Source organism: Podarcis cretensis (genome assembly GCF_951804945.1).
Source record: "Podarcis cretensis genome assembly, chromosome: 16".
NCBI classification, from domain to species: Eukaryota; Metazoa; Chordata; class Lepidosauria; order Squamata; family Lacertidae; genus Podarcis; species Podarcis cretensis.
The window spans coordinates 21,559-48,919 of record NC_137186.1 but is presented as its reverse complement, the minus strand read 5'-3'; the positions used below and the strand labels follow the sequence as shown (position 1 = coordinate 48,919).

General features: G+C 53.5%; 1 protein-coding gene across 2 annotated transcripts; it reads right to left on the bottom strand.

Moving 5' to 3' along the window:
- Window positions 1–534: 534 nt before the first annotated feature.
- On the bottom strand, window positions 535–26,163 carry NTRK1 (neurotrophic receptor tyrosine kinase 1). Of its 2 annotated transcripts, none has more exons than XM_079957506.1 (16): window positions 25,619–26,163; window positions 18,094–18,168; window positions 17,127–17,198; window positions 15,290–15,358; window positions 14,167–14,327; window positions 13,852–14,003; window positions 13,483–13,609; window positions 12,284–12,616; window positions 11,573–11,640; window positions 11,000–11,102; window positions 7,834–7,980; window positions 7,274–7,404; window positions 6,826–6,998; window positions 4,138–4,378; window positions 2,502–2,660; window positions 535–1,359 (listed from the first exon to the last, which is right to left on the bottom strand). In XM_079957506.1, exons 1-16 carry the CDS (start codon window positions 25,972–25,974, stop codon window positions 1,174–1,176), a joined length of 2,553 nt encoding a protein of 850 aa, XP_079813632.1. In that variant the 5' UTR covers window positions 25,975–26,163; the 3' UTR covers window positions 535–1,173. The 2 variants fall into 2 exon arrangements, with proteins under 2 accessions (XP_079813632.1, XP_079813633.1); XM_079957507.1 differs by lacking the exon at window positions 25,619–26,163 and adding an exon at window positions 18,680–18,744.
- Between the last annotated feature and the right edge of the window lie 1,198 nt (window positions 26,164–27,361).

The window sequence follows — 27,361 nt, the reverse complement described above, 5'->3', positions numbered from 1 at the left end:
GCCCTGGCAGGACTGAGGTCAGCGGCAAAGGGGTGTCAGAGAGACCCCTCTGGCACGAATCCAGACTGAAATCTGGTTAGCTGGGGGAGGGGTTAGGGCAAGCCCCCCCCATTGACACAAGGAAGCAATTGTCTTGCATTGTGTCTCTGGGGAGTGAAATGGCAGGCTGGGCCTCAGGCTTGCTCCCCAGAGTCGCTCACACCCTGGATGGATGAGGCCCTCCTCGGCTCTCCATTTTCCGTCTCCTCCTCTGCCTGCCTCTCTTTAGCGGCTCACCTGCAGGGAGACCACCTTCCATCTGCAGAGAAGCAGCCCCCCAACTGAGGCCTGGGACCTCCAAGAGCCCCACTTGAGAAGAGTCGGCTCCCTGCTTCTGGCTTCAGCCCCAGATGGTTCAGAATTCAGTATCAAGCAAGAGACTTGGCCTTCCTACCCCCTAATTGGGAAGCCACTCCTCTGCCCCCCACATCTCAGGAAACACACCCCACTTCATGAAGCTTTTTAAATCCCAGGGGCCCCCACTTTCCCCCCTCCCCCACCCCCTGCAGAAGCTATTTTTATAATGAAAATCTAACGCTTAGGACAATAAATAAGCTATTTCTTAGCAGCAGCGGCAACAGTTTCTTCCCCCATCCCAACCCCAACATGTTGTAGAATATATACAGTCCCCCCCTTTGTCATCCTGGTGTGAGTCGAGGGAGGGAAGCGGTTGGGAGGTCCAGTCCCAGGAGACACCAGACGCTGAGCCATCCTCCTTCTCCCAACACAGAGGGGGAGCTGGCACCTCCCATGTGCCCATCCTTCAAATTGGGCATCTTGTTGTCTGTCCAGTACCAGAGCAAAAGCCTGAAAGGGGCATCAGCCTCCAGAGGAAAATGCAGCTCCACCTCTTGGCTTCTGCAGGCATTTTAGGGACCCCCCAAAGGAAGAGGCCCTTTTAGTGGATGGGGAATCTGCTGCCTTGCCTTTTGCTCCTCTGCCAGGTATAGAGGTGCTGGGCGGGGGGAGACACGGGGAGCGCTTTCACCAGCACCATCCAGTAGCCAGCCATGGCAGCGGGGTCTCCAGGGTTCATGGCGTGCAACTCTTGGTGGGCACTGGGGAGGTGCAGAGAAGCTGGCACCCGCCTGCCCACCTCTCCCTCCTTCACGCTCCTCCTGCCCCGCCCCAGCCTTAGCTGAGGACATCCAGGTAGACAGGGGGCGCCTTGACCAGGGTCTGCAGCTGGCTGTGGATGTCCTTCATGCTCTGCCGCTGCTGCGGCTCTCTCTGCCAGCAGCTCTGCATGATGTCGTAGACCTCCGAGGGGCATGTCCGGGGTCTCTCCAGCTCACGCCCCTGGGTGATGCATTCAATAGCCTGGGGTGGGGGGAGGAGAAGGGGGAGAAATGGAGGGTGAAACTCAGGCCCTTGCCCCTGAGAGAGACATGACTGCCTTCTCTGCTCTGGCTGGGCTCTGCCTCCGTTTCTTCCTGTCCAAAATGAAAGGAACTTCTCAGCTTGCTCAGCCAATGCCCACAGATGGGCAAATTAGGATGCCCCACTGAAGGCCGTTGGAACTTAAACTGGGTGCCCAAGTGAGAAGGCCCTGGACGGTTGGGGTGGGTGGGAGGTGGGCTGTTAGCTCTCCTAAAAGGCTTCCAGGTTTACCAATATGCTTGAAATCCTCTGGACCTGAATTAATCTGTGGGTCTTCCTAGCCTGACCTGCGTGCTGTGTTTTGGCTTCCTCAGATTTCAGAGGTGGCTCACAGGGCTGGCAGGGAGGAGACACAGATTCCTCCCTCCCTCTTATGGGAGGGGGTGCAGCTGAAATCACAAATGCATGATTGCTAGACAGTCACAAACAGGGCAATGGCACTACGGAGTTTCAGAACCTGTATAGAGGGGACTCTATGATGTCATAACTGCAAAGCTGGTGGTGGGAAAAAGACCATGGTTCCCTATACTGTACACTTTTTCCTAGCTGCATTTTGCTCTCCTCCAGACACCAGTCTTCCTTTTGAACTGGACTATGGATTCAAGGATTATTGTCTGCCTAATTTTTATCACTGTATCTGTTGAATCCTGGCATTTGATGTGAGTAAATTTTGTATTTTTCTTGTTTGCTAAACCATCTGGGAGTGATTTCTTTGTTAAAAGGGAAACATAAAACAGAGAGAAGATAATCCAAGTCTGCCAAAAGCATGCTTGGATATCATAATTGTTCTAGAAGGTTATGCAACCTTGTCCTAATAGCTTCTAGAGATAAGCTACATACAGATGGTGATGTTTAACTCTGCTGAAATAGATATTTGCATTTGCACACAAGTAAGGGAGGATAATTACTAAATAAAATATCCTCTCCTACTCATCTAAATCCATCCAACACCTCTGTCCTTGAAAAGCATCTTTGAAAAGATGAGGCTAGCTCTACACACACACACATACACACACACACACACACACACACACACACGGCTCTCTCTGCCTGCATGACTCTTCCTCCGCCCCACCCTTTACCTCTGTGTTGGAGAGTTGGTACCAGGGCTGCTTCCCATAGGTGAAAATCTCCCAGAGGACCACCCCGAAGCTCCAGATGTCACTCTCTGTTGTGAATTTCCGGTACAGGATGCTCTCTGGGGGCATCCAGCGGATGGGCAGCATTGTCCGGCCCCCAACCTGTGCAGGAGGCAAAATTGGCAGAGGGTCAGCAGGAGGGAGAAAATGAAAGGGGGATGATGAGGACAAAGAGGAGGAACTGGGACTGTGAGGAAGGCACAAGTGAGCCCCCACCCCACCCCATCCAATCCGTTGTATCTTAGCAAAAGTCTGGAGCAGAAAGCAGGCAGGCCATCATCCGCCAGGTGCAGTTTGTGAGCAATGCCAACTGTCAGCTCTCTTGAAGGGCCAGGCCAAGCCACTGGGCTACCTGAGCAAAGGACAAGATGGCCACCCCCTCCCCTATTCTGCATCCAGAAATTGGCTGGACAGGCAGGTGAGCCTGATCTCCAGGAACGGTAGCAGCAGCGTAGCATCTTCCGCTGTGCCTGAGGCAGCCGTCTAGCTTGTGGGAGATGGGGCAGGGCAGGCTGTGAGGCACACATAGCCCCCATCCACAGAAGGCAATGGCTGGGGTGGGGGGCTAAAGAGGAGCAGCAGCCAAGGAGGGGTTGCCAGAGCCAGCTGCTTGAGCTAGGTAGTTGTCTCACTCTGCTGAACCGTTGGGCTGGCTACTTCCAGGCAGGCAGCTCTTTCTGGATAGCCAAAGGAGAGAGATCCTCTTCTAGGTCCACCATGGACCTCGCCTGCTGGAAGAGCCTCCCCACTTCCTTGCAAATGGATGGTGGAGAACCCTCCCTCCCTTGCAGCCAGGAGTCCGTACTGGGCCCGGCCTTTGCGGAGAGGTCCCGCCTCAAACACTCAGTCCCGACTTCGGAGAGTTCCTGTAAGAGCACTTAAGGGGAAGCCTTTGCTACTTGGCTTCTCCAGGCACTGGGAAGCCAGGAACTTTCCAGTCTGCTTCCTGCTCAGACTTTCCCCACAACTGCTCTTCTCCCCCCACTCCACCCCGCTTTTAATTAACCGTTTAATGGCAGCTCCCCTCCCTGCCTGCCAGGCCTCCCATCTTTCCACCGGCTAAGTGCTCCAAGGTTTTTTCCATTGTAGGCCCCATTAAAAATGAATAGGGGTCCAGGGCAGAAGCTAAAAGGGAAAAAGATAATTGGGAGTGGCCCCTTTGGACTCCCAGCCTGTCAGGGAGGTGAATCCCTTCAGAGCCCTTGAGGGAAAAGTGGTCAGGAGCCCCTGGGAGCCCCTGGGAGGGGACCAACTTGAGCCAGCCAGGAAGAAAACTGTGTGTGTGTTTCCTGCTGGCGAGCTTTGGCCTTCACTATCTTCGCCAGAGTGGATGAGCCATGACCCCACTGACGCTGCTGCTGCTGCTGGGGAGACCTCAGGCAGAGAAACAGCCTCTCTGCAGGGGCCTCCTAAGAGAAGAGGGGATGGAAGGGAGGGATTGGCAGAGTGGAAGCCAAGGATGCAAGTCAGAGGAGGAGGAAGACAAAGCGACAGGATCTGGAATGGAAAGGCCCCTGCCTGGCAGAGGAGACTCTGGCAAAGGCTGCAGAGGGAGGGTGCCTGGCCCTTCCGCACTTACCCGGTAGTAGTCGGTGCTGTAGATGTCCCTGGACATGCCAAAGTCCCCAATCTTCACCACCAGGTTGTGGCCCACCAGGCAGTTCCGCGTTGCCAGGTCCCGGTGGACAAAGTGCAGGGAGGCCAAGTAGACCATCCCAGAGGCGATCTGAGTGGCCACCTGCAGCATCTGGCCAAGGTTCAGCTGGCCAAAGGACTGTCCGTTCCCATTGTCCAGGATCTTGGCATCAGGTCCGTGGGACCTGCAGGGAAGGAGGGTCAAATGCCAAGGCAGTGGATCACACCCACACCCACACTGGGTACAACCTTAGTGGCTGCTTGGACATGGGGCATGCACACAGTTCATTCCTCAATGCAGATTTGGTTGTACAGCACTAAAAGTGAACCTCAGTTTAGTTTCCTGGCTTGTGGGCTACATGTCTGAAGTGACCAAAGGCCGTCAGGTGAAGTTGCCAGCATTTCCGTTAAGCGCCTTACTCTCCAGCGTGTGGCTGCAACTGCTGCCTGTGCAAATGGGCGCTTGGTGACCCTGGAGAGAACGGGTGGGCAAGAGGATGGCAAATGGGTTCCCCTGTGTGCCAGGAGGGTCACGCTCGCCCTGGGGAGGAGGAGACCAGACCAAAAGGGGCCCCTCTCCCAGCTCTTGTTCCCCAGCCACTAGCCAGCCAGGAGCCACCCCCCCCCCGGGAAGCCCACCAGGGGCCCGGCATGAAGGTGGAGGGCAGGGTTCCCCTAAAGAGGGTTGATCCCCACGCCCCAATGTGGTCTTGCCCTTTCCTCACTTGACGCTAAGCCTTGCAGACAATGGCAGGTGAAGTGGCTGCGGCAAGGAGCCCAGGTCTCCCGTAAAGCGCAGCCATTAATGCCAAGTCTCATAACCATAAGCGCCCCATCCGTGCGTCTCTGAGCCTGTCCTGGGGATGCTAATCGGGGCCGTTGGCAGCTCCTGTCTATTGGCAATACCTGGGGGGCCAATCGAAAGAGACTCTGCTTATTCCAGCTGATGGCCAATCCCCCTCAATTTGAGCCTCTCAGACAGCTAATCTAATCAATATTGCAAGGGAAGATTGCATTAGCTGGGGGAGGGGGACGTCTAAGCTGCTGCTGCAGTAATGGAGTGGGGGAGGGGGAGCGGGAGGCGGCATTCGGGGAGGTGGGGGTGGCTCTGAGAAGAGGATCAGGCTGGGACATTTCAGTGCAACAACAACAACAACAACAACAAAAGGAAGAGGGAAGGAAAGTCTCTTTTGCAGGGGCGTCTGGGAGGAGGCGGAAAAGGCGCCTCTGCCCAGTCCAGGTGCACACCAAGCAGGTGCCAGTCTCTGAGCAAGGTGCCCTTGGAGGAAAAGTGGGAAAGGTGGACTGCGCGTCCAGCATCCTTGGGGCAGCCGCTGCAAAGCTCAGGCAACTTCTGGCTCACCAGCTGGGGGGCAAGGTCTGTGGGTTATCTATGCTCTTGGCTCATCCATGGACACTTGACCCTGGACTGTGAGGGAGTGTGCGCACTTGTGCAAGAGAGAGACACTGGGTTGTTGCTGCTGGGGACGGCCCAAGACATTTTGGCACCTGAGGCAAACCACCAGATGGCATCTCCCTCCATGCCAGGGAAGGAGTGCGGGAATATCTACATCAGGAACAACGGGGCAATAAAGATCCACATTGGGATCTGGTGCCGCTGTGGATCCTGCTGCCCTCATCTCATGGGTGGACCAGCCCTGGTTGCCTCCAGGGTCCTACACTGAGCAAACACATTGAAATCAGTGGCTGCGGATAACTTCAGCCTGTTGATTTCTAGGCCTGCAGTGAGCAGGACTTGGCCGGATGCGATCCTGTGTGCTTGCATCTAATGCCCATGCCTGGGGTGTATTGCAGCCCAGGCGCCTGGGCAGCTTCTCTCCCTCCCTCAGCCTAAGGCTCCTTTTGTGCTGAACCAAGAGAGAGGGGCAGAAAGAGCTGGCATGTCCAGGACACTCTGGCCTGACACTCTACGGGATGCTGAAAAATGGCCAGGTCTCAAAAAGGGCACCAATATATCACCCTGTTGCACTTGTGCTTTGGCATTTGCACTGCATTCCAGCCTATTTCTGGGCCCATCTCAAAATGTTGGTGCTAGTCTAAGTGGGCCAGTCTCTTCTTCCATAGACCTGCCTGGTCCATAAGACCATCTGCAGAGACACGCCCCCAAGAGGGGAGGCAGGGGGCTCCTGTAGGGAGCGCCTACTCAGTGTGGTGCCAGTTATCGACTGCCCCTGCCCCACCATGAGGGGCCCACATTGTGGTCTTTCTTATGCCGGATGAAAAACTTTCTCATTTCCCAGTCTTCCTGGTTTTAAAGACACATCCTAATGGCTTTTAGACATCAGGAGCTAGTGGCTCCATTTCAATGTTGTTTTAAACAATCTTTGAGTTTGGGCTCATGTTGCCTTCTTACATTTTATGGGTTTGTTTTGTTCCTAAATTGTATGCTGCCAAAAAGAAAGTAAGAAGTATTGCTGATGGGCATTGGAAACTTGTGCTATAAACAAAATGGCTGGGGAAACCCAGCCAGATGGACGGGGTATAAGTAATAAATTATTCTTATTCTTATAAAATGAAACAAGAACACAGAAGCTGCCACCACGTCCAGCAGGGTCTGGCCCCCTCCCTCTGGCCTTGCCAGCCCAGTGTTCCCTCCCTGCAGTCAGCCAACCTGAGGAAGCGGTTGAGGTCTCCGTGCTTCATATACTCAAAGACCATGACGAGGGGCTCCCCGTCGGTGCAGACCCCGTAGAACTTGACGATGTGCTCGTGCTGCAGGACTGTCAGCAGCTCTGCTTCACGCTGGAAGTCTAGGCGGGCGTTCTCTGTGGCTTCCTTCAGGGTCTGGGGAAGGAAGGTGAGCTGGGTTCATTACAGGAGCAGCAGCAAGAGGAGGCTGTGCCGCAAGGGCAGGAAGGGCACAGTGCCGGAGGGAGTGGGGGACTCAACCATCTCACTCTCGAGGCAGAGATGCACAGGCCTGAACAATTTAGCTGGTGGGAACCCCAGCTTGAAGTTCATGGCAAATGGACAAACACTTTGGAAAACCTGCCCTGAATTTAGGGAGAACTGCCACCCTTGCCTCTCCGAGGAGGGGCCCAGGGGTCCATTCGGCTCACCTTGACAGCCACCAGCATCTTCTCCTGAACAGAGCTGAGGTTGTAGCACTCAGCCAGGAAGACTTTGCCAAAGGCTCCCTCTCCCAGCTCCCACTTCAGGACGATGTCCCTGCGCTTGATGTGGTGGACACCTGTGCAGAGGAGAAAGGGAGCTCTGAGTCCAAAGTGGGAGGCCGAGAGAAACTCTCATGGGGTATGCAGAGCTCCTGAGGATCCCACCTTGGCTAACCTGCCCCATGGCCTGGCTCTCAGATACTGGCACAGGAGAGGATGACAGAGCAGACAGGGCTGCCCGCCATCTAAAGGGTCAAGTGGGGGGGGCATGAGGATGCCCTGCTATTTGTTCCACCGGCTAAATCCCTTTGCAGTGGGACTTTGGGGGTATATACGCAGCTCCCGCTGGGCTTACATTGCAGCCCCCTCCCCTATCCTAGACAGGCTCCTTTGCCACACTGGCGCACCCATTTCCAGCAAAATCTGCCTATGCATTGAAATACCCACACAAAGGCCCCACCCCCGCAGAAGAATTGCTCCATCCATGGGGCAATCCAGGCACTCACAGGCATTGCAGAAGTACTGGGGGTTCTCAATGAAGTTGGTCTTGAGGGCGTCCAGCTTGCTCTCCGCAGAGGAAAGGGGGCTGCTGCCCCAGTTCATGAACTGCAGGGATATGGCCAGGTCATCCTCTTGCGCCAACACAGCTGACCCTGTGAGATGGAAGCCATGAGACTCTGACACAGGGACCTTCCGCCCCAGGGCAGGCCAGATGGAGTGGGGTGTTCAAAACCTCAGGTCTCTGCCTGGAAAAACAATGAGCATGCCTACCTGGGGAGGAAGGTCTCCTGTGCTGAAAAATGCTATGCGCACACAGAGTTTTATCCCACCATCCCAAGTGCCACAGAAGAAGCAAAATCAAAAAAGCTTTTGGCATGCCCATAAATTCCCTTGTGGAGGATGGGGGGTGGGGCTCATGTGTTGCACAATAAATTTTAGAGTAACAACTGAGGTCAGGCAGAAAGTTGTCTTCCCTGTGGAATCCGTGCTGGGATAGAGCTCACCTTGCCCAGCAAATCCCCCTGGGGGAACCAGTGAGGCCTCTCCCTCTGCCCTCCAGCCCTAGGCCAGGGACCAAGGCACATGGGGGGGGGGGACCTTCACACAAGGAAAGCTCCCTGCAAACCCTGCCTCCTGGGCTGCTGGGCAGGTGGGCCTCCTGGATGCTTTTAGCCTGATGGTAGTCAGCTTCTGCGGGCCCACGAAATGCTCAAGGCAAGGCGGCAAAAGGAGCAGGAGCCCCTCCTACTCCCCCCTCCCTCCCTTCGCTGCTCTGAGTGGGAGGCATTGGCAAGGGAGCAGTAACCGGAGCGTTTAAGCCTCCAGTAATTACCGTGAGAGGGTCCATAACCAGCAAGCCTTCCCCCCCATGCATCTTCATCAACGTCAGGGCAAGGATGCCTGGCTGCAGGAGCCTGGCAGGAGTGGGGGGAGGTGGGGAGAGAAAGGGACTCGAGATCTATAGGGCTGGTGGCTGGGGAGTTGGCAGGGATTGGGGGGGGGGGGGCTCCAAAGGCGGAGAGTCAACCTAAGAGTCAGCCAAATGGCATGTGCAAAGAGGCAGCCTCCTCTTCCAGTATAGGGGACCAGATCCACCCCACAGAAAGGAGCAATAGGAAGCCACTGGGCTCCATCCTGCTCTGCATTCTCAACAATGACCCACAGCAAGCAGGGAAGCCAGCAGGGATTGAGCTCGGGACCTACCATGGAGTTCCAGCCTTTCTTCCTAGAAAGACCCTGCAGGCCTCTCTGGCATCTGACTCTCTGTCAGCTCTCCCCACTTGTAAGCTGCCCCCCATGGCCAGTGTTAGAAACTGGGGTAGGAATGCTAGGATCCATGTGACTCGTGAGACCTAAGTTGTGGGCATCAAAACAAAATGTCTAGGTGCCTTTTTTCTTTTTTTCCTGTCACACCACCAGACCAGGCAGCCCTGCAGCAAAAAATAAAGATGCTGAGGATGAATCAGGGGGTCTGCAGAGGAGCATGGCAGCCAAATACCGTATGTGTCTTTTGCTACTGCTCTACCCTGCCAAACACCTGGCAGTACGGCAGCAAAAACTATGTGTTGTGTTGTGTTGTGTTGTGTTGTGTTGTGTTGTGTTGTGTTGTGTTGTGTTGTGTTGTGTTGTGCTGCCAGGTGAATCAGAGGGTCTGCTATGTCTTTTGCTGCTGCTGTGCCCGGCAGACCCGCTGACTGCAACCAGGCAGCTGGAGATGCTGGGCATCTCCACCCAGTCACAAAAGGCCAGTTGCCAGTTGCAAAATGCGCCTGGCACCTGGCTAATTTCAAACACTGCCCACGCCCGCCCCAGCGACCAGCAGATGTTCCCTCTGTGAGGCTGGAGGTCAGAGCAGGCAGCCATCATCATGGGAAGCCTTACTGCTGAGCATCTTTCCCCACAGGCTGGAATTCTGTCAATGAACCTTCCACCCACCCAACACCGTTTGATTTTTGCCACATTTCCCTTAGATCTGTATCTCTTTCAGCCAGTGCTCACTTCACCAGCACCCAGAAACTCACACAAACCCCGGTGATTTGAATGCAGCCCTCTCCGTCTGGGGGCACTGCGGTGGGGGTGGGGGCACAATGAAGAGGCTGGTCTTGCAGCCCACCCTCAGTTCAGTGCACACAGGCCCATCCACCCAGCCTCCGCCATCCAAGGCCGGCAGGTAGCCAGTCCAACTGGGCGGGGGCTCTGAGCTCTGCCCCTGCTGCTGCTGCTGCTGCTGCTGCTGTGACATCTGGCTGCACAACAACAAGTGTCTGCTTCTCTGCCCCCACCCCTCCCTTCTGCCATTCCTGCCCCCCTGGGGGTGATCCAGGCAGATCAAACCCATTTACAGCCTGAATCAATTCCAGCAGTGAATTAGCAGCTGATGCCTGCCTGAAGGGGGAGGGAGAGGAAGGCTAATGAAATGGGGGAGGAGATGGAGGGAACCAGCTCAGCCTCCACCACCTTCCATTCCCCAAGCGGGGTGCAGCTCCCTTGCTCCCCGCAGCACAATAATTTAGGTGGCCAAGGAAGGGTGGAGGTAGCCACTGCAGACTGTGTGGTTGGGAAAGGTCCACAATGAAATCTCAGAGAGGCCAAAGTTGGGGGTGGGGAGAAGCACAGCTTCTCATGGAAAGTGGTGGGGGAACACCCACCCGCCCCGGGATTTGGTTGCTCCTGCTTCCCCCTGTCCTTCCAAAGACCAGGTGTTGGTATAACAAAGGTCAGGGCTCTGATTAGTATCTATTTAGCCACAATAGCTCAATGGAACCTCCAGCTTCAGAGATAGTCTATCTTTTGAGCTCCAGTTGCAGGACAATAAGCAGAGGGAGGGAGGGGGCTTCTGTCTCTTCAAGCATTTCTCATGGGCTTCCCAAAAGCACCAGAGGAAAGCAGGGGCTAGCCCTGTGCTTACAATACGGCTCCCTAGAGCTTCCTCTGGGTCCCTTCCCCACTGTGAGCCCTCCTGACACCCAGCCACAGGTGCCACAGGCAGGCAGGTCATGCAGAGGAAGGAGAACTGTCCCTGTCCTCCTGGCTCCACTGGCACAATGGAAGCCTTTTGTTTGGGTGCTGAGCAAGACCCTTGGTCCCGTTAGCAGCTGGCAAAGGGGGTGGAGAGGAGGGAGGCACCTACACCTCAGAGGCCGAGCAGGAGAAGGGCTGAGGGGGGCTTACGGTTAATTCCGAACTTGGAGTGCTGCCCACACTTGTTGAGGATGATCAGCATGATGGAGAGGAAGAGGCAGGCACAGACTGCCAGGACCACGGCCACTGAGATCTGGAGGAGGAACAAGGGAACCATCAGTACCCCAGAAAAGCCAAAGGGTCCATCCAACCACAGTGGCCAACCAGGTGCAGGAAACCGGGTGCACGAGCAGCCCTCTCCCTGCCAGTGGGTCAGATGTGAGGAGCTGCAAAAAAGCCCTTCAGTGGCCGTCCGGCCTCAAGGCCCAAAGGAGCAGGCAGAGCTGACAGCACACCAGAGCCGGGCAATTTCCGTCCTGTGTCCAGGAACTCCTGCCTGTGGCCTGCTTTGTTGTCACTTTGCACATGCTCAAAGGCATGCCTTCCTTTAACATCAGCGCATTTCCCCGCCTGGCCTGCTTGGCTCATATGAAGCCCTGGGTGAGATCCATGTGCCCAACCGGCAAAGCTGGACGGGCCGCTCTGTAGCCATGGCTCCACCATCACTTATGTAAGCCCAGACCTGTGCTCACTCGCCCCACACAGCTGGTCCCCAGGCCTCACCCCAACGGTGTGATCCTCAGGAGTCTCCACTGGCCCTCCACGCTCAGTGCTGTTCATGTCACCTTTTCCTGGGGGCAAAAGAAGAAGCAGGAGAGGGAGACTTCACTTGGAAGCCTCCAGGATGCAACCCAGATGGCCCCACATCTGTCAGGGGCCTCCTTGGGGTCTGCCTTTCCTGGCACAGATGCCCCCTGGCTAAGATGGACGAGACAAGGCACAAAGACAGTTTTGCCGCTCCTGAACTCCAAAGCTGCAGCTCAGTGGCTCATTTCTCATGCTGAGGTAGGTGTCCTCCCCCCACCCCCATCTAGGGTGTTCTGTGGCCCCCTTCTCCCCCCAGCCCTGTTGCAAAGGGACCTGCACATTCTTCCCAAATACTTACCCACTGGTGATAGGGAGACTAAGGCAGCAGTAAAAAAGAAATAAGAGGAGGGAGACCTCAGTTAGCCTCTGGAGGCCACAGTTGGAGACACCCCACCCTTTGGTGACCCACAAGCACAGTTGATGAGTGAGGGAGCTGGTGTGGCTGAGCCCCATGCCCGCCATGGGCGTTCCTGCCCCATTTCCCCCATCCAGACCAAAAGAGGGATCTTTTCTCCAAAGCCAGTGCAGCAGCCAGGAGCCGACTTCAGCAGCACGGCAGGCCCTTCCACCTCCTCCTCTGGTTTTAAGGCAAGCTTTGGGGTCACCTCACAGGAGAGAGCCCCGTACCAGGAATGGGATCCTCTGGACGAATGCCCACCCCAGGGGGGTCCATGAAGTGCTGGTAGGTGGTGCAGGAGTCGTTGCCCAGCTCGTTGTGCACCAGCAGTGTGTAGTTGCCATTGGAGACGTGCGTGGGGTTGTCGAAGTTCAGGCACCCATGGACCTTTGTGGTGTTCTTCTCGGGGAAGAAGACAGTGTCCATGAAGTCATTCTCAGGCAGGGCTTTGCCGTCCAGCTGCCACCAGATGTGGGGCGTGGGGTTGCCGTTCACAATGAAGGGGATGCAGTCCTTGTGGAACTGCCGCAGGACGGTGCCCACCTCAACAATCACGGCAGGAACTGGGGAGACAGCGGGGGGGGGGGGGAGAGAGCCAGAGCCTTTGAGGTGGGAGCAGCCACTGTGCCCATCTCCTCTCCTGGGACCCCGTGGGGAGGGGCTTCCAGGCAGGGGGCTTAATATTGCAAATGGGTCAACCAGGCCTCGTGCATGGGGATTGGAAGCCACAGCAACAGCACATATTGGATTGAAGGGGGATGGAGGGGGATAGAACTTTGGATGCTGGCAATATTTTTGTGTCTGTATGAGCAGGATCCCTCCCACCTGGAAGCCCCTTAAACCCAGATCTAACTGCTGGATGAAGAGTTAAGGCAGAATTATGGGATCAGCCCAGTGACATTTTATGTTTTGTATTTCTGTTTCGTTCTTGATTTTTTTTTTTAAAGGATTGTTATACTGTGTGTGTGTGTGTCCCAGGCCATATCATTTATTTATTTTGACCTCTCATTTGCATGAAGCTCCCTGCAAGAGCCCCATATCATTCTTATGTCTGCTTTCTCCAATTGCAAAGAGCTTTTCATGTAGGGGAACATTTTAAAAAGTCACTCCCCTCCGAGACTTAGCCTGAAAAAAAGAGCGGCACCTCATTCTGCTGCATGTTTCAAGGTAGCCACACGTACCCTGCCCTAGGAGCCGATTCTCTGTCAGACCCCAGCAGCCAGAAATAGCCCTTTGAGTCTCAAAGGGGCCCTCCGACCAGCAGGCCCTTCTCCAGGCTGGCTGGATGCACCCTAGAAATGGCCCTAGAGCCACCAGCCCCCTCCCCTGGAAGGGCAGCTGGTGCTGGACACCCACTCAGCCTGGGAGGGAGGCCCCTCCCAGAGGGAAAAGACCAAGAAGGCTGCAGGAGACAGATGAACTCTCTTACACGTCACATTCAGCTGGGCCACATCCTCTGCAAGTCCAGCTTCATTCTCTGCCTGGCAGGTGATATTCTGGAGGTTGAAGTCAGAAGAGACGTTCCAGATCTGCAGCTGGAGTTCAGACTCAGACTTCTGCATGGACAGATGAGATGCTGACATTGAACATGTGGCTGAACCAATGAAGTTGGATAGAGAAAGGCTGGTCACACACTACCCGCCCTCCAAGCCCTGCTATAAAGCTTGGAGTAACTGAGGGATAATCAGCTTCCTAGAGGAGGTCAGACAGTCATGGACTGGACTTTGCCTGTTTAGCCCCAATTCCACATGGTGGCCTCTGGGGACAAGGCCACTTGCCCATCCAGGTTGGTACTTGCCTGGGTGATGCGGGGAGGAAGGTCCATCCAGATGTTCGGCAGCAACCAGCGCACATCTGGCCGTGGCTCTCCAGTGAAGTTGCATGTCAGGGTGACGCTCTCTCCCTCTCCCAAGGGCTCCTGGTTGTACTCAATCCAGACCCTCGGGAATTCTGCCCCAAGAGAAGGGACAGAGCAGAGGTGGCTGAAGGCAGGCTCTGGCCAGCAACATCCTGCCCCAGCTGCCTGGTGGCTCAGATGGGCCCCCAGATGTGGCACAAAACAGGGGCCATGGGAGATGGCAGAGAGGCCCCACACAGCTCCTTACTCACTCACCACAGCCTGCAATGGTCATGTTAGCCACAGGGATCACCTTCTCGCCCTCTGCCACACAGTGAAGGGACTGGTTGCCCAAGGACTCGGCCTCCCTGCTCTCCTGCCACACCTGCAGCCACCGGAGGCGGCAGGTGCACTGGAGAGGGTTCCCGATCAGCACCCTGTGGGTGGGGGGGAAGAAAGGGGGGAGGTCACGGGCAGTGCAGACTCAGGCAGTGGCCCTAAACTCTGAATGACAAGCTCTACCAAACCCTGCAGAAAACTTTGAAGAGGAGGTGTGGCCATCCCAAGAGCATCGGTTTCCTCATTAAAAAAACAAAAAGACCCCACCAGTTTCTAGCCCTTTGGGGAGGTTTAAAAACACGGCATGAGTGCCCCCTGGCCCTGTTGCAAGAGCTGTTTTGTCCTAGCCAGAAATAGGAGGACAAAAGTCAGCTTCCTCTCCCCTCTCCTCTTAACATGAAGTGGATCTTTAGAACTGCGTCTTGGGACAGGACAGAACTTGGGGTCATTATTCCAAATTAATGAAGCCAGAAGAAAGCAAGGGCACCACCAGGAGGGAGCTGGCGGATGACTTGGCCTGGAGAGATTCACAGCTGCAGCCCATGGATGGGGGGGGGGAGCAGCAGGAGGGAGGGCACTTCCTTCTGCAGGTGTAGGAATCATAGAATTGTAAATTTGGAAGGAACTGCAATCCCCTGCAAAAAAGGAGTTTGTCAGGCATTTTACACCAGCTGAAATTCTCCTTTCCACCAAAGGAGCAGGAGTCCACCCAACATTGCATCTTTTCAGCTGGCCACCCAGCCACCACTGACCACAGGGACTACCAGGGGAGGGTGCCTCAGTTTCTCTCCAGCAACATGATTCAAGTGGCCACAAGGGTGTTTAAGCCCTTGAAACCTTGAGGTCAGGATGCTTGCAAAGCACCAGAGCACAGTCTCTCGCTTCCCTCCTGATGCTTCCTATGAAGAAATCAGCAGAGCTGCCCCCTCTTCCCCCTTGAAAAAGACCCCAAAACCTCAGTAGCACTAGCAGGAGTGCATGTGGGAAAGGGGTTTGGCCCTGAAGCACCACAGCTCTCCCAAATGCCCTGTCCAGAAGGGGCCAATGGGAGGAGACTTACAGCTCCTGGAGATGGAGGTGGTGGAAGAGCCTCCAGGACAGGAAGCGCAGCTGGTTGTAGGCCAGGTTCCTGCACGGGGACAGAGAGAAAGAGAAGCCTTGTTTGCCTTGGGATGGGCCACTGCCTGTCTCTGCTAGTGTACGACAGGCAGAAGTTAAACAGGTGCAGGGTCTCCTGGCTGAAACTGACCCAGGTACCGCCACCAGAAGAATTGTTAACTGCAGGCCAGCTCTCTCTCTGCTGCAGTGATTGTGTTGCTGAGAGAACCTGGGAAACAGGCCCGGTCTGAACCTTGGATGCCTGGGAGCAACGCCCCCCTCTCTTTAGAGCCTTGCAGGCTCCCTACTGGATCAGGCCAAGAGAGCCCATCTATTCCAGCCTCCTGTCCTCACAGTGGCCAGCCAGAAGCCTCCAAGCAGGACCCGATTGCAACGCAAACACTCCCCTCTGCGGGTTCCAGCAACTGGGATTCAGAAGCATTTGCTGCCTCTGACTGTGGAGGCAGAGCATGGCCATTGTGACTAGTAGCCCTAGGGAGCTTTTTCTTCTCCATGAATTTGTCCAGTCCCCTGCTAAAGCCCTCCTGGCTGATGGCCATCATTTCAGCCAGGATCTTAACAAGGAAACCCCAAAGAGCAGGAAGCCAGTTTCAGCCCCCCTCCCACCCCAGCTGATCTCCCAGGGCCAACAATGTTCCTCTGAGCCCCATAGAGGATCTGGGCAGGAAGTTGGGGGGTGGGGTGGGGTGGGCTGCCAGCCACTGGCCATGAGCTGCATGGGAGCAAATCAATATCCCCGTGTTGTACAGGGACATTAACACTAACTATGATAAACAGTGTCCTCCCAGCCCAGGGCTGCAACGAACATGCCGGGGAGGGCAGGGAGAGGAAAGCTGGAGGTGGGGGCAGTCAGGGAGGAGGAGGCTGGGGTCTCCATCCACTCCATGTCCATGGTCTGTGGGAGAGAAACAGCTTGTTTGGGGAGGGGGCTGTTCTTGGATGAGGGGTGGGGTGGCCACACTTTGTCCCACTGCATCCCTTATATGTGGGGCAGCCCCTCACCACAAAGACAGAGCTGACACCTGCTTCGGCAAACTGGCTATAGCCAGGGTCCACCCTGCCTATTGACTGGCCATGGCTCAGCCTGCCTGTCAAGCATTTGCCCAAACCAGACTGGGAGGCCACATGGGGCAAAGGGCCCTCAGGGGCCAGGGGCCCGCTCTTGGTGACTTTCCCCTGATCAACCTGCCCTCCATCTCTACTGGGGCAAAGAAGCGCCTCGCCTCGGAAGGTGCTGGAGAGGGGAGAGAGCTTTGCATTTGAGGGAGGGACTTCCTGCAAGCCTCACAGGAGGGGGAGGAGATACGACTGGAGACCCTGAGTGGGAGCAGAAGACAGTCAGGTTCTTGAGAGGGGAGCCCTGGCGATGGGCTGCCTTCCCTTCTTCACCTCCACCATAGCAAAGTTCATCTGCCCAGCAGTTTCCTGCTGCCTCCATCCATGTCACCACAATCCCAAAAAAGAACAACTTGCTAAGCAAGTCTCCAGTACCGAGCCTGAAGAACAGGAGCTCGCATGGCCCCGCCCCAACTGACGTTCCAAGCAAGGAAATTGGGAGTGGAAGGGGAACCACAAGGTAGGTGGCTGAAATTCCCAGAAACAACCCCAAGAGTTTGGTGGTGGCTGCTCCTTTGCCGCCCGAGGGGGAAATGGAGGCCCAGGGCAGAGGAGCCCAAGCAGTCCTGTCCTCCCCACGAAAAGGCACAGTCTGCCCTGCACTGGGCAATGCAAAGGTGTGGACTTGGGAAGTGCTTGTGGCTGAGGAGCCAGGTACTTACACATGCGTCAGGTTCAGGCTGCCTCTGAAGGTGTCTGGTGCAATGAACTGCAGCTGCGTCTTTGAAATGGTTCTGCAACAAATGAGCAAAGTCAGTCGGAGCGCAGCTGGCCAGGAAGCCGCCACCCCACGAAACCCAAAGTCTCCGTTGCAGTGGCCTGTTTTTGCTGCAGCAGCAACACTTCTGTACCTCCATGCCTGTCTGGGCCCAGGAAGGCAGTGCCACCTCAGGAGAGGCAATGGCCAAATGTCCCTGGCCTCAGCAGGATGGAGCACAGGATGGAGGCAGGCCAGTCGCAGGCGGGTGGAGTGGAGAGTGTTCCTGACAGTGGGGCTCCTGAAGCCATAGTAGAGTCCTTGCCATGTCAGGGGGGCTGGCAAGAGGGCAGACGGTGCTGTGGGGGGGTGGGGGGGTGAGGCTCTTCCATGGGGCTCTCTGCCCTCACCTTAGAAAATGACACTAGAGGAATTTTCATCCTCAGCAATGGGAGGAAATTTCCCAAGACAGGTAGGAATATGGGGCAGGGTGAGGCTGTTCACTCTCTCCTCTCTGCAACCCGGCCCTGACATCATTCCCAAGAAACAGGTGCCTCCAGTGAAGCACCTCTGAAGCCCACCTGAGCTTCAGGGAGACCTCATGGACCCTCAGGCTTAGGCACCTGCCCTGAATCTGGGGCACCTGCGCCAGGGCTCCTCCTGTTTGCTCAGCATTGGGGGGTGGGGGGAAAGCATTTCCTTCCCCTTCCTCCAAAGCTGCCTGAAATGGGGGAGGTGCAGAAGGAGGTGGGGTGGAAGCAGACCAGGAGCTGGAAGGGAAGCAAAAGCAAAGCTACATACTCTCTGCTGTGGCAGAAGCGCCTCACTCTCTCTGCCCAAAGGAAAACCCTCCCCAACCACACACTTCCAGCCGCCTCCTTGGCCTCCTCACAGACCCCCCAACTGGAACACCAAGCAGCCAAGGGACTCACAGGTTCTTCAGCTCTCGAGGATTCTTCATGTCATCCTGAGTCAAGTTTGTCAGAGTAATCTGGTTCTCAATGACTCTGTGAAGGAGAGGAGCCTGTCAAGCCATATTCATGCTGTGCCATGGTTAAGTGCTTGCCTAATAAAAAGTCTGAATAAACATTCTTTCTGGTTGGTGGGGGGGCAGACACGGACCCCTTGGCTCTGTTGTGACAGACAGGCTGGGAACCGCAACAGAGCAGAGGATGCCCCTTGAGGGATTTCACTCGCACCCAGGTCAACCTCCACTGCAGTCTCTCCAGAAAACATCCTTAGATCCTTAGATCCTTAGATCCTTAGATAAATTTATTGTCATTGTCCGTATATACACAGTATACACAACAACGAAAATCAAACACCCAAGACCGGATTCACATACACATTTGCACGTATCCCACGAGTATTGGGTCAAAAGAAGCCCAGTGGGGCTTTGGCAATGCCCTGGGATGGACAGGCCTGCTGCAACAGATGCTGCAGTTGCCCAGTGGAAGCCCACAGGATGTGGCCTGACAGTTTCCCTCGCACATTGCTGAATCGCACCCAGAATCTTACAAGAGAAGTGGATAGAGATCTGCTATGTTTGCTTATTCAGATAAGTCTGTTCCACAGAGCTGCCCTTGCATCTCTCGCTGTTAGTGCGATGATCATTATTCCCTGGCTGGGAACCGCAACAGAGCAGAGGATGCCCCTTGAGGGATTTCACTCGCACCCAGGTCAACCTCCACTGCAGTCTCTCCAGAAAACATCCCACGAGTATTGGGTCAAAAGAAGCCCAGTGGGGCTTTGGCAATGCCCTGGGATGGACAGGCCTGCTGCAACAGATGCTGCAGTTGCCTAATGGAAGCCCACAGGATGTGGCCTGACAGTTTCCCTCGCACATTGCTGAATCGCACCCAGAATCTTACAAGAGAAGTGGATAGAGATCTGCTATGTTTGCTTATTCAGATAAGTCTGTTCCACAGAGCTGCCCTTGCATCTCTCGCTGTTAGTGCGATGATCATTATTCCCATTTGGGGATGGGAGGAGCAGTCCACACTTTCTCACTTGCACCTTTTCTGATCAGGCTGTGAGGTGTGAATAATAATAATAAATAATAATAAATAAATAATAAATTTTATTTATATCCCGCCCTCCCCAGCTGAAGCTGGGCTCAGGGCGGCTAACAACAATCCAAATAATCCAATGATTCTAAAAACATTTTATTGCTCTCTGCAAGACCCTTTCTACCTGGCCAAGGGGACGGGCCCAGACTCACCCAGCTCTACTCAAGAGGCCCCTGGGAGACTGGAGGGACATCTCTATGCCTGACAACAAATCCTAATTATTGGATTCTTTTGCCCTATCTTTTTGTGCTTGCCAAACAGCTGTGTCATGCTTATAATATTTTATTCTCTTGTTAATTATGCTGTTTTAAATGTGCATTTTATATTTGAAATGTTTCAGATTTTGTTTTTGTTTTGTGTTAAATATGTATTCTGTAGTTGACTTCCTTTGTAATGTTTTATTTTGAAATCTTTGAGATGGTATTTTAGTCTCCTGTTAATTGTGTTGCTTTGACTGTGTAATTTATATTTTACTTTCTTGTTTGATTCTGCATTGTTTTGTTGATGTTTAATATGCTGTAAACCGCTTTGAGATTTTTCTTAAAAATATAAAGCAGTATAGAAATGATGAAATATAATAATAATAATAATAATAATAATAATAATAGTAATAATTCAGTAATAGAAACAGCAACAACAACAACAAAAGCTGATTCACTGGTGACCAACCCAAAAGTGGTCCCAGTGGCTGCTTGGATGCAGTTTAGGCCACAACACACTCTTTGAGCTTCCCTGGATAGAAAGTGGTTTCTAGTCTAACTTATTCAAGCATATTAGAGAACTTGAAGTTGCTTAAGGAATAGGGGGCAGCAGAAAAATCCCAGAGCACCCTTCACAGCACCTTCAAGTGGGCAGGGATTTCTAAGAGAAAAGGCAAACTATTTCTAAGCCTCTTTAAATCATGTTCTGCTTCTGGTGCCACATGTGACTAATGGTCACTGGCATGACTAGTCATCTCCCGCCTGTGAATGGGAGTGGCATCGCCCACATTTGCCCAGCCTGCAGCTGGCGTCTCTCCTCCATAGATCTTCCAGGAATGTTTCTCCCAGCCACAGCCAGTGGGGGATAATTGATGGACCCTTGGAGAGAAGATTGTAATGGCCCATCAGCTGCCCTCCATTTATAGCACAGAAGATGGAGAAAAGCTATTAGCAAAGTCTCTGACAAGGAGGCCTCAGGGGCTGCAGCATCAGAGCAGGGGGATCTCTACACCCCTGAACAGCCAAGTCAGATGCAGATCACACACTCGCACACTCCCTTCCTCGCTCCTGCAAATAAGTCTTTGTGTTGCTGCACCTAGAAAGGAGTTGGGCTGGCTGGCCACAGCCCTACAAGAGGCTGAATTTTCTAGTGTTCTTCAGGTGTGCATGTAGGTGAGCTCCCCATATGTCCATTAAGGTGGTGTGCAAAATTCGCCAATTTAAGGGTGAACAGAATACCTATACAAGTTAAACTGGACAGCGGGCATGGTTACAACCTCCAGTTCTAAAATCAGCATGATAATGATTAACTTTTCTCAGGTGGCTTTCCCTAGAAAGCACAAATATTAATGCACACAGATTTCCAGTCTGCTGAAATCATACATTAAACAGTTTTCAGCTCTTTCATTATAAAGAATAAAATCTAACCTAAGGGAAAACATGACAAAAGCTATTGAGGTGTCGTCTTTTAAAATCCTTGAGGGTGTTCCAATAAGAGCAGTTTCCAAGTAAAGCTTTGAATTTGTTTGAATATAACTCACGCCAAAGCTGCAGTTCTCTGCACATTCATTTACCCAGAGTGCTTTCCATTGAAATAATTTTACTTTTCTGAGTAGAAGGAACCCCACAGGGATCGCACGGGTTCCGGGGGTGGTGCACTCCCCCCACACTCCTCTTCCTCTGCCAGTGTCTCCTCCTGGATCCTTTGCTGTCACTTGGTGGTGTGGAGTGCCTTCCATCAGCTTCGGCTGTGCCTAACATCTGTTGTCTTATGCTCTGGTAACCTCTAGGTTAGATTATTCTGCAGTGTATTACACATAAGGCTACCACTTAAGATAGTTCAGAAGCTTCAACAAGTGCAGAATTCAGCAACTAGGTTGCTCATCGGGTCAAGATCCCTTCTCTTGATATGAATCTACTCAGACCCTGAGCTCATCATCTGAGGCCCTTCTTCATGTGCTACCTCTGCAAGAGGTGGGTGGCAACGTGAGAATGGGCCTTTTCTGCAATGGCTCCCCATTTTGTGGAATGTTCTCCCCATGGAGGCTTGCCTGGCACCTTCATTACATATCTTTAGGTGCCAGGTGAAAATGTTTCTCTTTAACCATATAAATTCTTCTTCTTCTTCTTCCCAGGCCTTGGACTGATTAACATTCTGTGACCTTTTAAATGTTTTTGTGGGAGGGAGAGGGGTTATTGGTTTGTTTTTGTTTATGTTTTATTATGTATTTTGTGTTCTCATTTAGTATCTTTATGCTGTGGACTGCCCTATCATCTTTGGATGAAGGGCAGTATACACATTTTTAATAATAATAATAATAATAATAATAATAATAATAATAATTGAAAAAGGCAGGGGTGAGGGCCCTATTCTTCTCACCCTCCACTCCATACCTTCCCTTTGACAAAGACAGCACAAATACTTGGGGAGTGGGGGTTCAGAGTTTCTAAGATAGTTCAAAAAAACTGGTGTGTTGGGTAGCCTGAAAGCTCTGTGGTCAGCTTGGGCAAAAACTGAGAATGTACTTTTGGGAAATGTATTCATGACATTTTTATGCTGCCTGATAAATTGACATTCTCAGGGGAGGACACTTATAAGTAAAAACAATTAAAATCCAAACAACATTTTAAAGCGAGAGGTAGAAAATCTACAGCAACACATCCAAACCATTTAGTGCATCCATCAAATTAAAAATGGGATCACATCTCCTGAGTTATTTGAAAGACCTGGGAGAACAGAAAGGCCTTCGTCTGGTACAAAAAGGAGTAAAGAAATAGCTACAATTAAAAGGTGGAATGAAGTTTGTAATAAACAGGAATTGTGATTTCTTATTTCTGTGCTATTCTGCCCCCACAAAGGTGTTGGGCCTGTCTTACAAAGGTCCTTCTAGCAGCCAATTCATCTGCCTCCTCTTTGTCCCAGGCACCTGCAAATCAGAGGCAGACTGTCTCTGGACTCAGAGGATGCATTGAGGGGCCATCTCTGATATCCCTCTGGAATTTATGGGATGCATTTGAAATGTGTACTAAGTCTTTGGCTGTTGCCACATCTTGTATGAGGGACTTCCATAGGTTCTTATGGGTGTGTGAAGAATTTATTCTACCTAGTACAATTGTCAAACAAGGTGAAGCCACCTGTTAATTAGTCTTTTCTCTAAACTGCAACACCCCCACCCCAGCCTTCCTCTGTGCAGAAAGTGCTCCAGCCCAGAGATTGTTTTGGTTGTGCCTTTCCAGCTTGCTTTGTGTTCTCTCCTTCTGGAGCCATGACTGGGCATGGGATAACCAGAATCACTGCACCACAGATAGATAGCATGGTGTTTGTTCTGCCTGTTGGACTGTAAGCGCCATCCTTAACTATGCCCATTGCCGACACTGCCTCTTTCACAACCCCATTAAACTGAGCAGCCCCACCCCCCTTGCACTCTTGGACTAACTGAGACACCGTTAGGCTACCATCTTGGCCATGCCAGCATTAAAACAGTTCACAGAGGGAGAGGGTTGGATGCCAAGCTGGGATGAAGGCGAGAGGAATGGGGACTCCTCTAGCATCCTTCCCTGGGTGGTTTTTCCAGGAAACAGCCTCTCTCTCTCTCTCTCTCTCTCTCTCTCTCTCTCTCGCAACAGGCAGGGCTGACGCACTTTCCAATCCCGGCAACAAAGGGCGAGGTGGGGGCAACACTCCTCAGGGGAGTCAGAGTTGCCCGCAAACACATCGTGAGCAGCCAGGCTAGTTCCTGGACCTGAGCTGGCATCAGCCAGGGAGTCTCTAGGAAAAGGATCGGCAGCCTTGAGGCCCAGACGGGCTCCCAGTACGACGACTGGGACCAGGAGGAGCAAAAGAGCAGCGCATTTCATTGAGCAATATTACTTATCACACTGTGAAGTAATATTGGCTAGGGAAGAAATGTGCTTGGGCGGTAGTGGATCCTGGATGTTGCACAGCTAAACTACAGATTAAGCTACAGATGTTGCACAGCTACAGCCACTAGGCATGCCTCCCTCCTCCCCAGCAGCCGTTGCCATGTCCTGCTGCTTCCTACCCTTTACCTTCCTACCGCTCGTCCAGCCTATCACTGCCCTTTGCTCAGGAACCCCAGAGTATTTGGAGACTGCGGCTTCTCCCGCCGCCTCTGTCCGTCCCTCGGCCGCTGGCCGGCCGCCCTCCCCCAGCGAAGAAGCCAGGCCGGCTCTGCCTGCCTCTGTCCGGCTCGCACCTAGCTGGGCTTAACCGCAGGTCCCTCTTGGGGCCGGTTTATGACGGACAGAAGCGCAGCCAGGGTTAAGTATCCGTAGCAGTCCCGATCCAAGTCTCATTGTAAAGAAGTGGCTTGGAAAGGCTCGCTGACATCCTCCGACTGCAGGGCTGCCGGTCCACCTCTGAGCTGCTCTGGAGAGCTCCTGGCCGAAGGAGACGCAGCCATAGTCCGAGGGCCGCAGCGAGCAGGTCGAAGCTGCTCCTCACTTGGCCAGAATAATAAATTCCTAGAATCGCAAAGTTAGAAGGGACCCCGAGGGTCATCTAGTCCAACCCCTGCAATGCAGGAATCTCAGCTAAAGCATCCATGACAGATGGCCTTTCGACCTCTGTTTAAAAACTTCTAACACCTTCGAGGAAGTCCACTGTCGAACAACTCTTCCCATCAGAAAGTTCGTCCTGATGTTTAGTCGGAATCTCCTTCCTGTAACTTGAATCCATTGGTTCGAGTCCTAGCCTCCGGAGCAGGGAAAAACAAGGCAGGAGAAGAGGCACCTCGGCAGAGAGGGCAGCACCAGGCAGGCACGCACGCACGCAATAGCCTCTCTCTGCCCCTAGTACTCTGCTCACTGTCCCACTTGCCCCAATTCAGCTTTCTCAGTTTCTGTCTGCGTATTACGAGCCTCTCCTGAGTTTTGCTACCATGTCGGAATGAGCATCCCGTGCCTTTAAGGGTGGGCATTGCACCCGCAGGGGTTTCTTCGCGACGGGGGAAAGTGGAGCCGCCCCGCCCCGCCCCCATTATCCCATACAAGGACGTGCATGTTGTATAGGCCAGGGGTCTGCAACCCGCGGCTCCGGAGCCGCATGTGGCTCTTTTACACCTTTGCCGCGGCTCCAGGGCGGATATTAGTGAGGGGAGGAGGCGCATTGTGCGCCCTGACACCTCCCACTGTGGCGGGCGCTGTACTGGCTGTGACGTCACATGGGGGCAGTGCGTGCGTTAGTCATGCACCGTCCCGACGTCACCTTCCCACCCGCTATCAGATCGCGGCTCCGGAGATATATTTGTTTTAAATGTCGCAATGGTTTTGTGGCTCCCAGTTGTTTTTTTTCTTCAGAAACGGGTCCAAGTGGCTCTTTTTGTCTTAAAGGTTGCAGACCCCTGGTTTAGGCGAAGAAAGGTGCGTGTGTGCTTGGAGGGAGGGAGACGCCTGCGAAGATGGTAGGAGAGGAGAGAGCGCACCTGTTTGCGCAAAGGGACAGATCACTTTAAGTCGCCCCCCCCCCCCCCCGCAATCCCAATTCCAAGTACGCTGCATTCGCTTTTTCCAGCAGGAGTTGCGATTTGGTCCAATAATAAAAAGCTTAAACCTATTCTTTGATGTTAAGATAATGCTATTCAGAAGATGTAACAGAAAATTACTGTTCATGCCGGTTCTATTTCCATTCAAGGAAGTGCTCAGTGGAGGCGCCTACCCAGGGTGAGCGCCTTCCTAAATAGTGCTGTTCTTTGGTGGCATTTTGGTTCTGGGTTCTCCACCCCTTAAAGATTTCACATTGGGGGGTCATCATTGGGTAGAGGCTTATTCAAACTCATCTTGTGCTGTAAGAGCGTGCAGTGGGTCAAGATGTGCATACACTTGCCCCCAACCATATTGTATAGACGTTTATTTAGGGTGTGTGTGTACATCTCTGATTTTTAAAAAATAAGACACAACTTAGATGCTAGATTTGCATTCTCTCACTTTTAGGAAGATCCCTTAAACCTCTACCGGCTCCCTGTGATCCTAGAGATGTTTTCCCCCAGCTTGCTTTGCAAGAAATGTGTCAGTCAGAGGTCCAAATTCTCTGGAGGCAAAGGCACCCCAACTTCGGCTGTGCCCTTCTACTAGGAACTCATGGAGGAGCTAGGCAGGAGTTGCAGAAGCCCACCCATCCCGTTCCCATCATACCTACCCACAGGCAGCCGCCCCCGGGCAACACTCACATTTCTGTGAAGTTCTCCAAGCCCCGCAGCTGCGCCAAGTTCTGGATGGTGTTGGGCTCCTGGCAGAACAAGGTGTTCATGTAGCACCTGCACTGCTCCAGGCAGGGCGAGGCGGCGCTCTGAGGCAGGAGCAACCCGGCCAGGCAGAGGAGCATCCCTGCACAGCCCCAGAACATCCTTCGTCCACGGAGAGGCATCCTCGGCTGTCGGCTCAGAAAGCCCCGCGGCTCCCCATCCGCTACCACCCAACCGAGCATCCTCGTTCTGTCGGGTTCTGCTCTCTCGCTGAGCCTCTTCCTTTCTTGTAAGTCATAGACCATATGCACGCACTCTCTCTCATACACACAATTGCTCATTTCCCAACCTCAGAGGGCGGAGTTTGCTCCAAGTCCTCCTCCAACAACACAGAACCCCTCCCTCTCCAAGCGAGTGACCTCCTGTCTCAGTGGACACAGCAGCGAGAGCAATGGCCACGTGGATGTGCCTCTTCTCCCCCTGGAGCACAGAGGAAGGGAGAGGAGCTCCTGTGGCCCCAGCAGCCTCCTTCCAGGGTGCCCTTCTCGCCGGTGGTCGCGGTTGGCCCTAGTGCCCGGTGGGAGCTTGGAAGGAGCGCGCGCGAGAGAGAGCAAGACCATCACCGCCTGCGGGAAAGCTGCTGGAACTCAAGCCGCCTGTGAACCAGCACAGACGTGACTCCTTGCATGCTCAGAGACTATTTCTTTTTTGTTACCGGAAACTCAAGTTGTAAAGAGTGGAATGGACACCAAGCTCACCCCGCTCGCCCCACGATGCATGAGTATCACTTTCGGCCGCCCCGGCTTAACAACGCCTTCATGTGAGAAGCAGCACCGGGCTGCTGGAAGCAGTTCTGCAGACCCTTGCGCTCGTGGCCAGGGGGTGTCAGGAAGGAAAGTGTGGAGACTCAGGGACACTGCGAGAGGAGCTGAAATGCAGGACCTAAAGGGATAGAAGTAGGAGCAGCAGTGTCGGCAGAAAAGGAGGTTTGGGGCGGGGGTGGTGGTAGAAGAGACAAACTGGTTGGGGAAGACAGGTGCCTTCAGGTGGGGGAATCTTTGGGGATGCAGAAAAACTTGGAGGCTGAGCTGCAGAGCGGAGAGGAGTTGGGTGAGGAAGGTTCCCTCTCATGTTGGGGTGTGGCTCCTGTTGGGGGGGTGTTTGGCTCTGGAGGGTGCAGACTCCTCTTTCTCCTTAAAGGTTATGGGCCTTAGGACATCTGTTCCTTGCCAGTTTCAGCTCCTTCTGTGCCCCCTCCCTTGCCCTCAGGGCTGCCAAGAGATTAGCAAATCGATTGATTAACTGCCCAGCATCTAACTGATTAATCAATAAACCAACCAACACAATTTAAATGCATTTACATGCTGCAACACCTCAACTTTATAATGATGCTGCGAGAAAGGAGCGGTTTAGTAACCAACGCTTCCCCTTCTTAAATAATTCTAACAAAAAAACTTTCATTTCTGTTAGAAATAGTGGTCTCTCCTCGCCTCCCACTATTTGAATAGAAGCCCGGTACTTTCCTGCTATTATCTGAACAGAGTCCCTGGCGGGGATAGAGGAGGCTATGGAGGAAAATAGATGGCTAAGCGGAAGAGGGAACGGAGCCTGCTGGCTACTGCAAACCACCGGTGCCAACTTGAAAAAATATGGAGGGGGGGGAAGCATTGGCGTGGTCAGGATTTATGTGGGCGGGGGGGGCTGAATCATCTGCGGCGCAGTTGGTCA

Coding starts and splice junctions, on each gene's coding strand:
- NTRK1 (XM_079957506.1), bottom strand. CDS start 25,974: ATGAGCAATTGTGTGTATGAGAGAGAGTGCGTGCATATGGTCTATGAC. Junction 12,617..13,482: donor GGCCCAGCTGAATGTGACGT/GTAAGAGAGTTC, acceptor CTGTCTCCCCAG/TTCCTGCCGTGATTGTTGAG. Junction 1,360..2,501: donor ACCAACTCTCCAACACAGAG/GTAAAGGGTGGG, acceptor CCCCCACCCCAG/GCTATTGAATGCATCACCCA.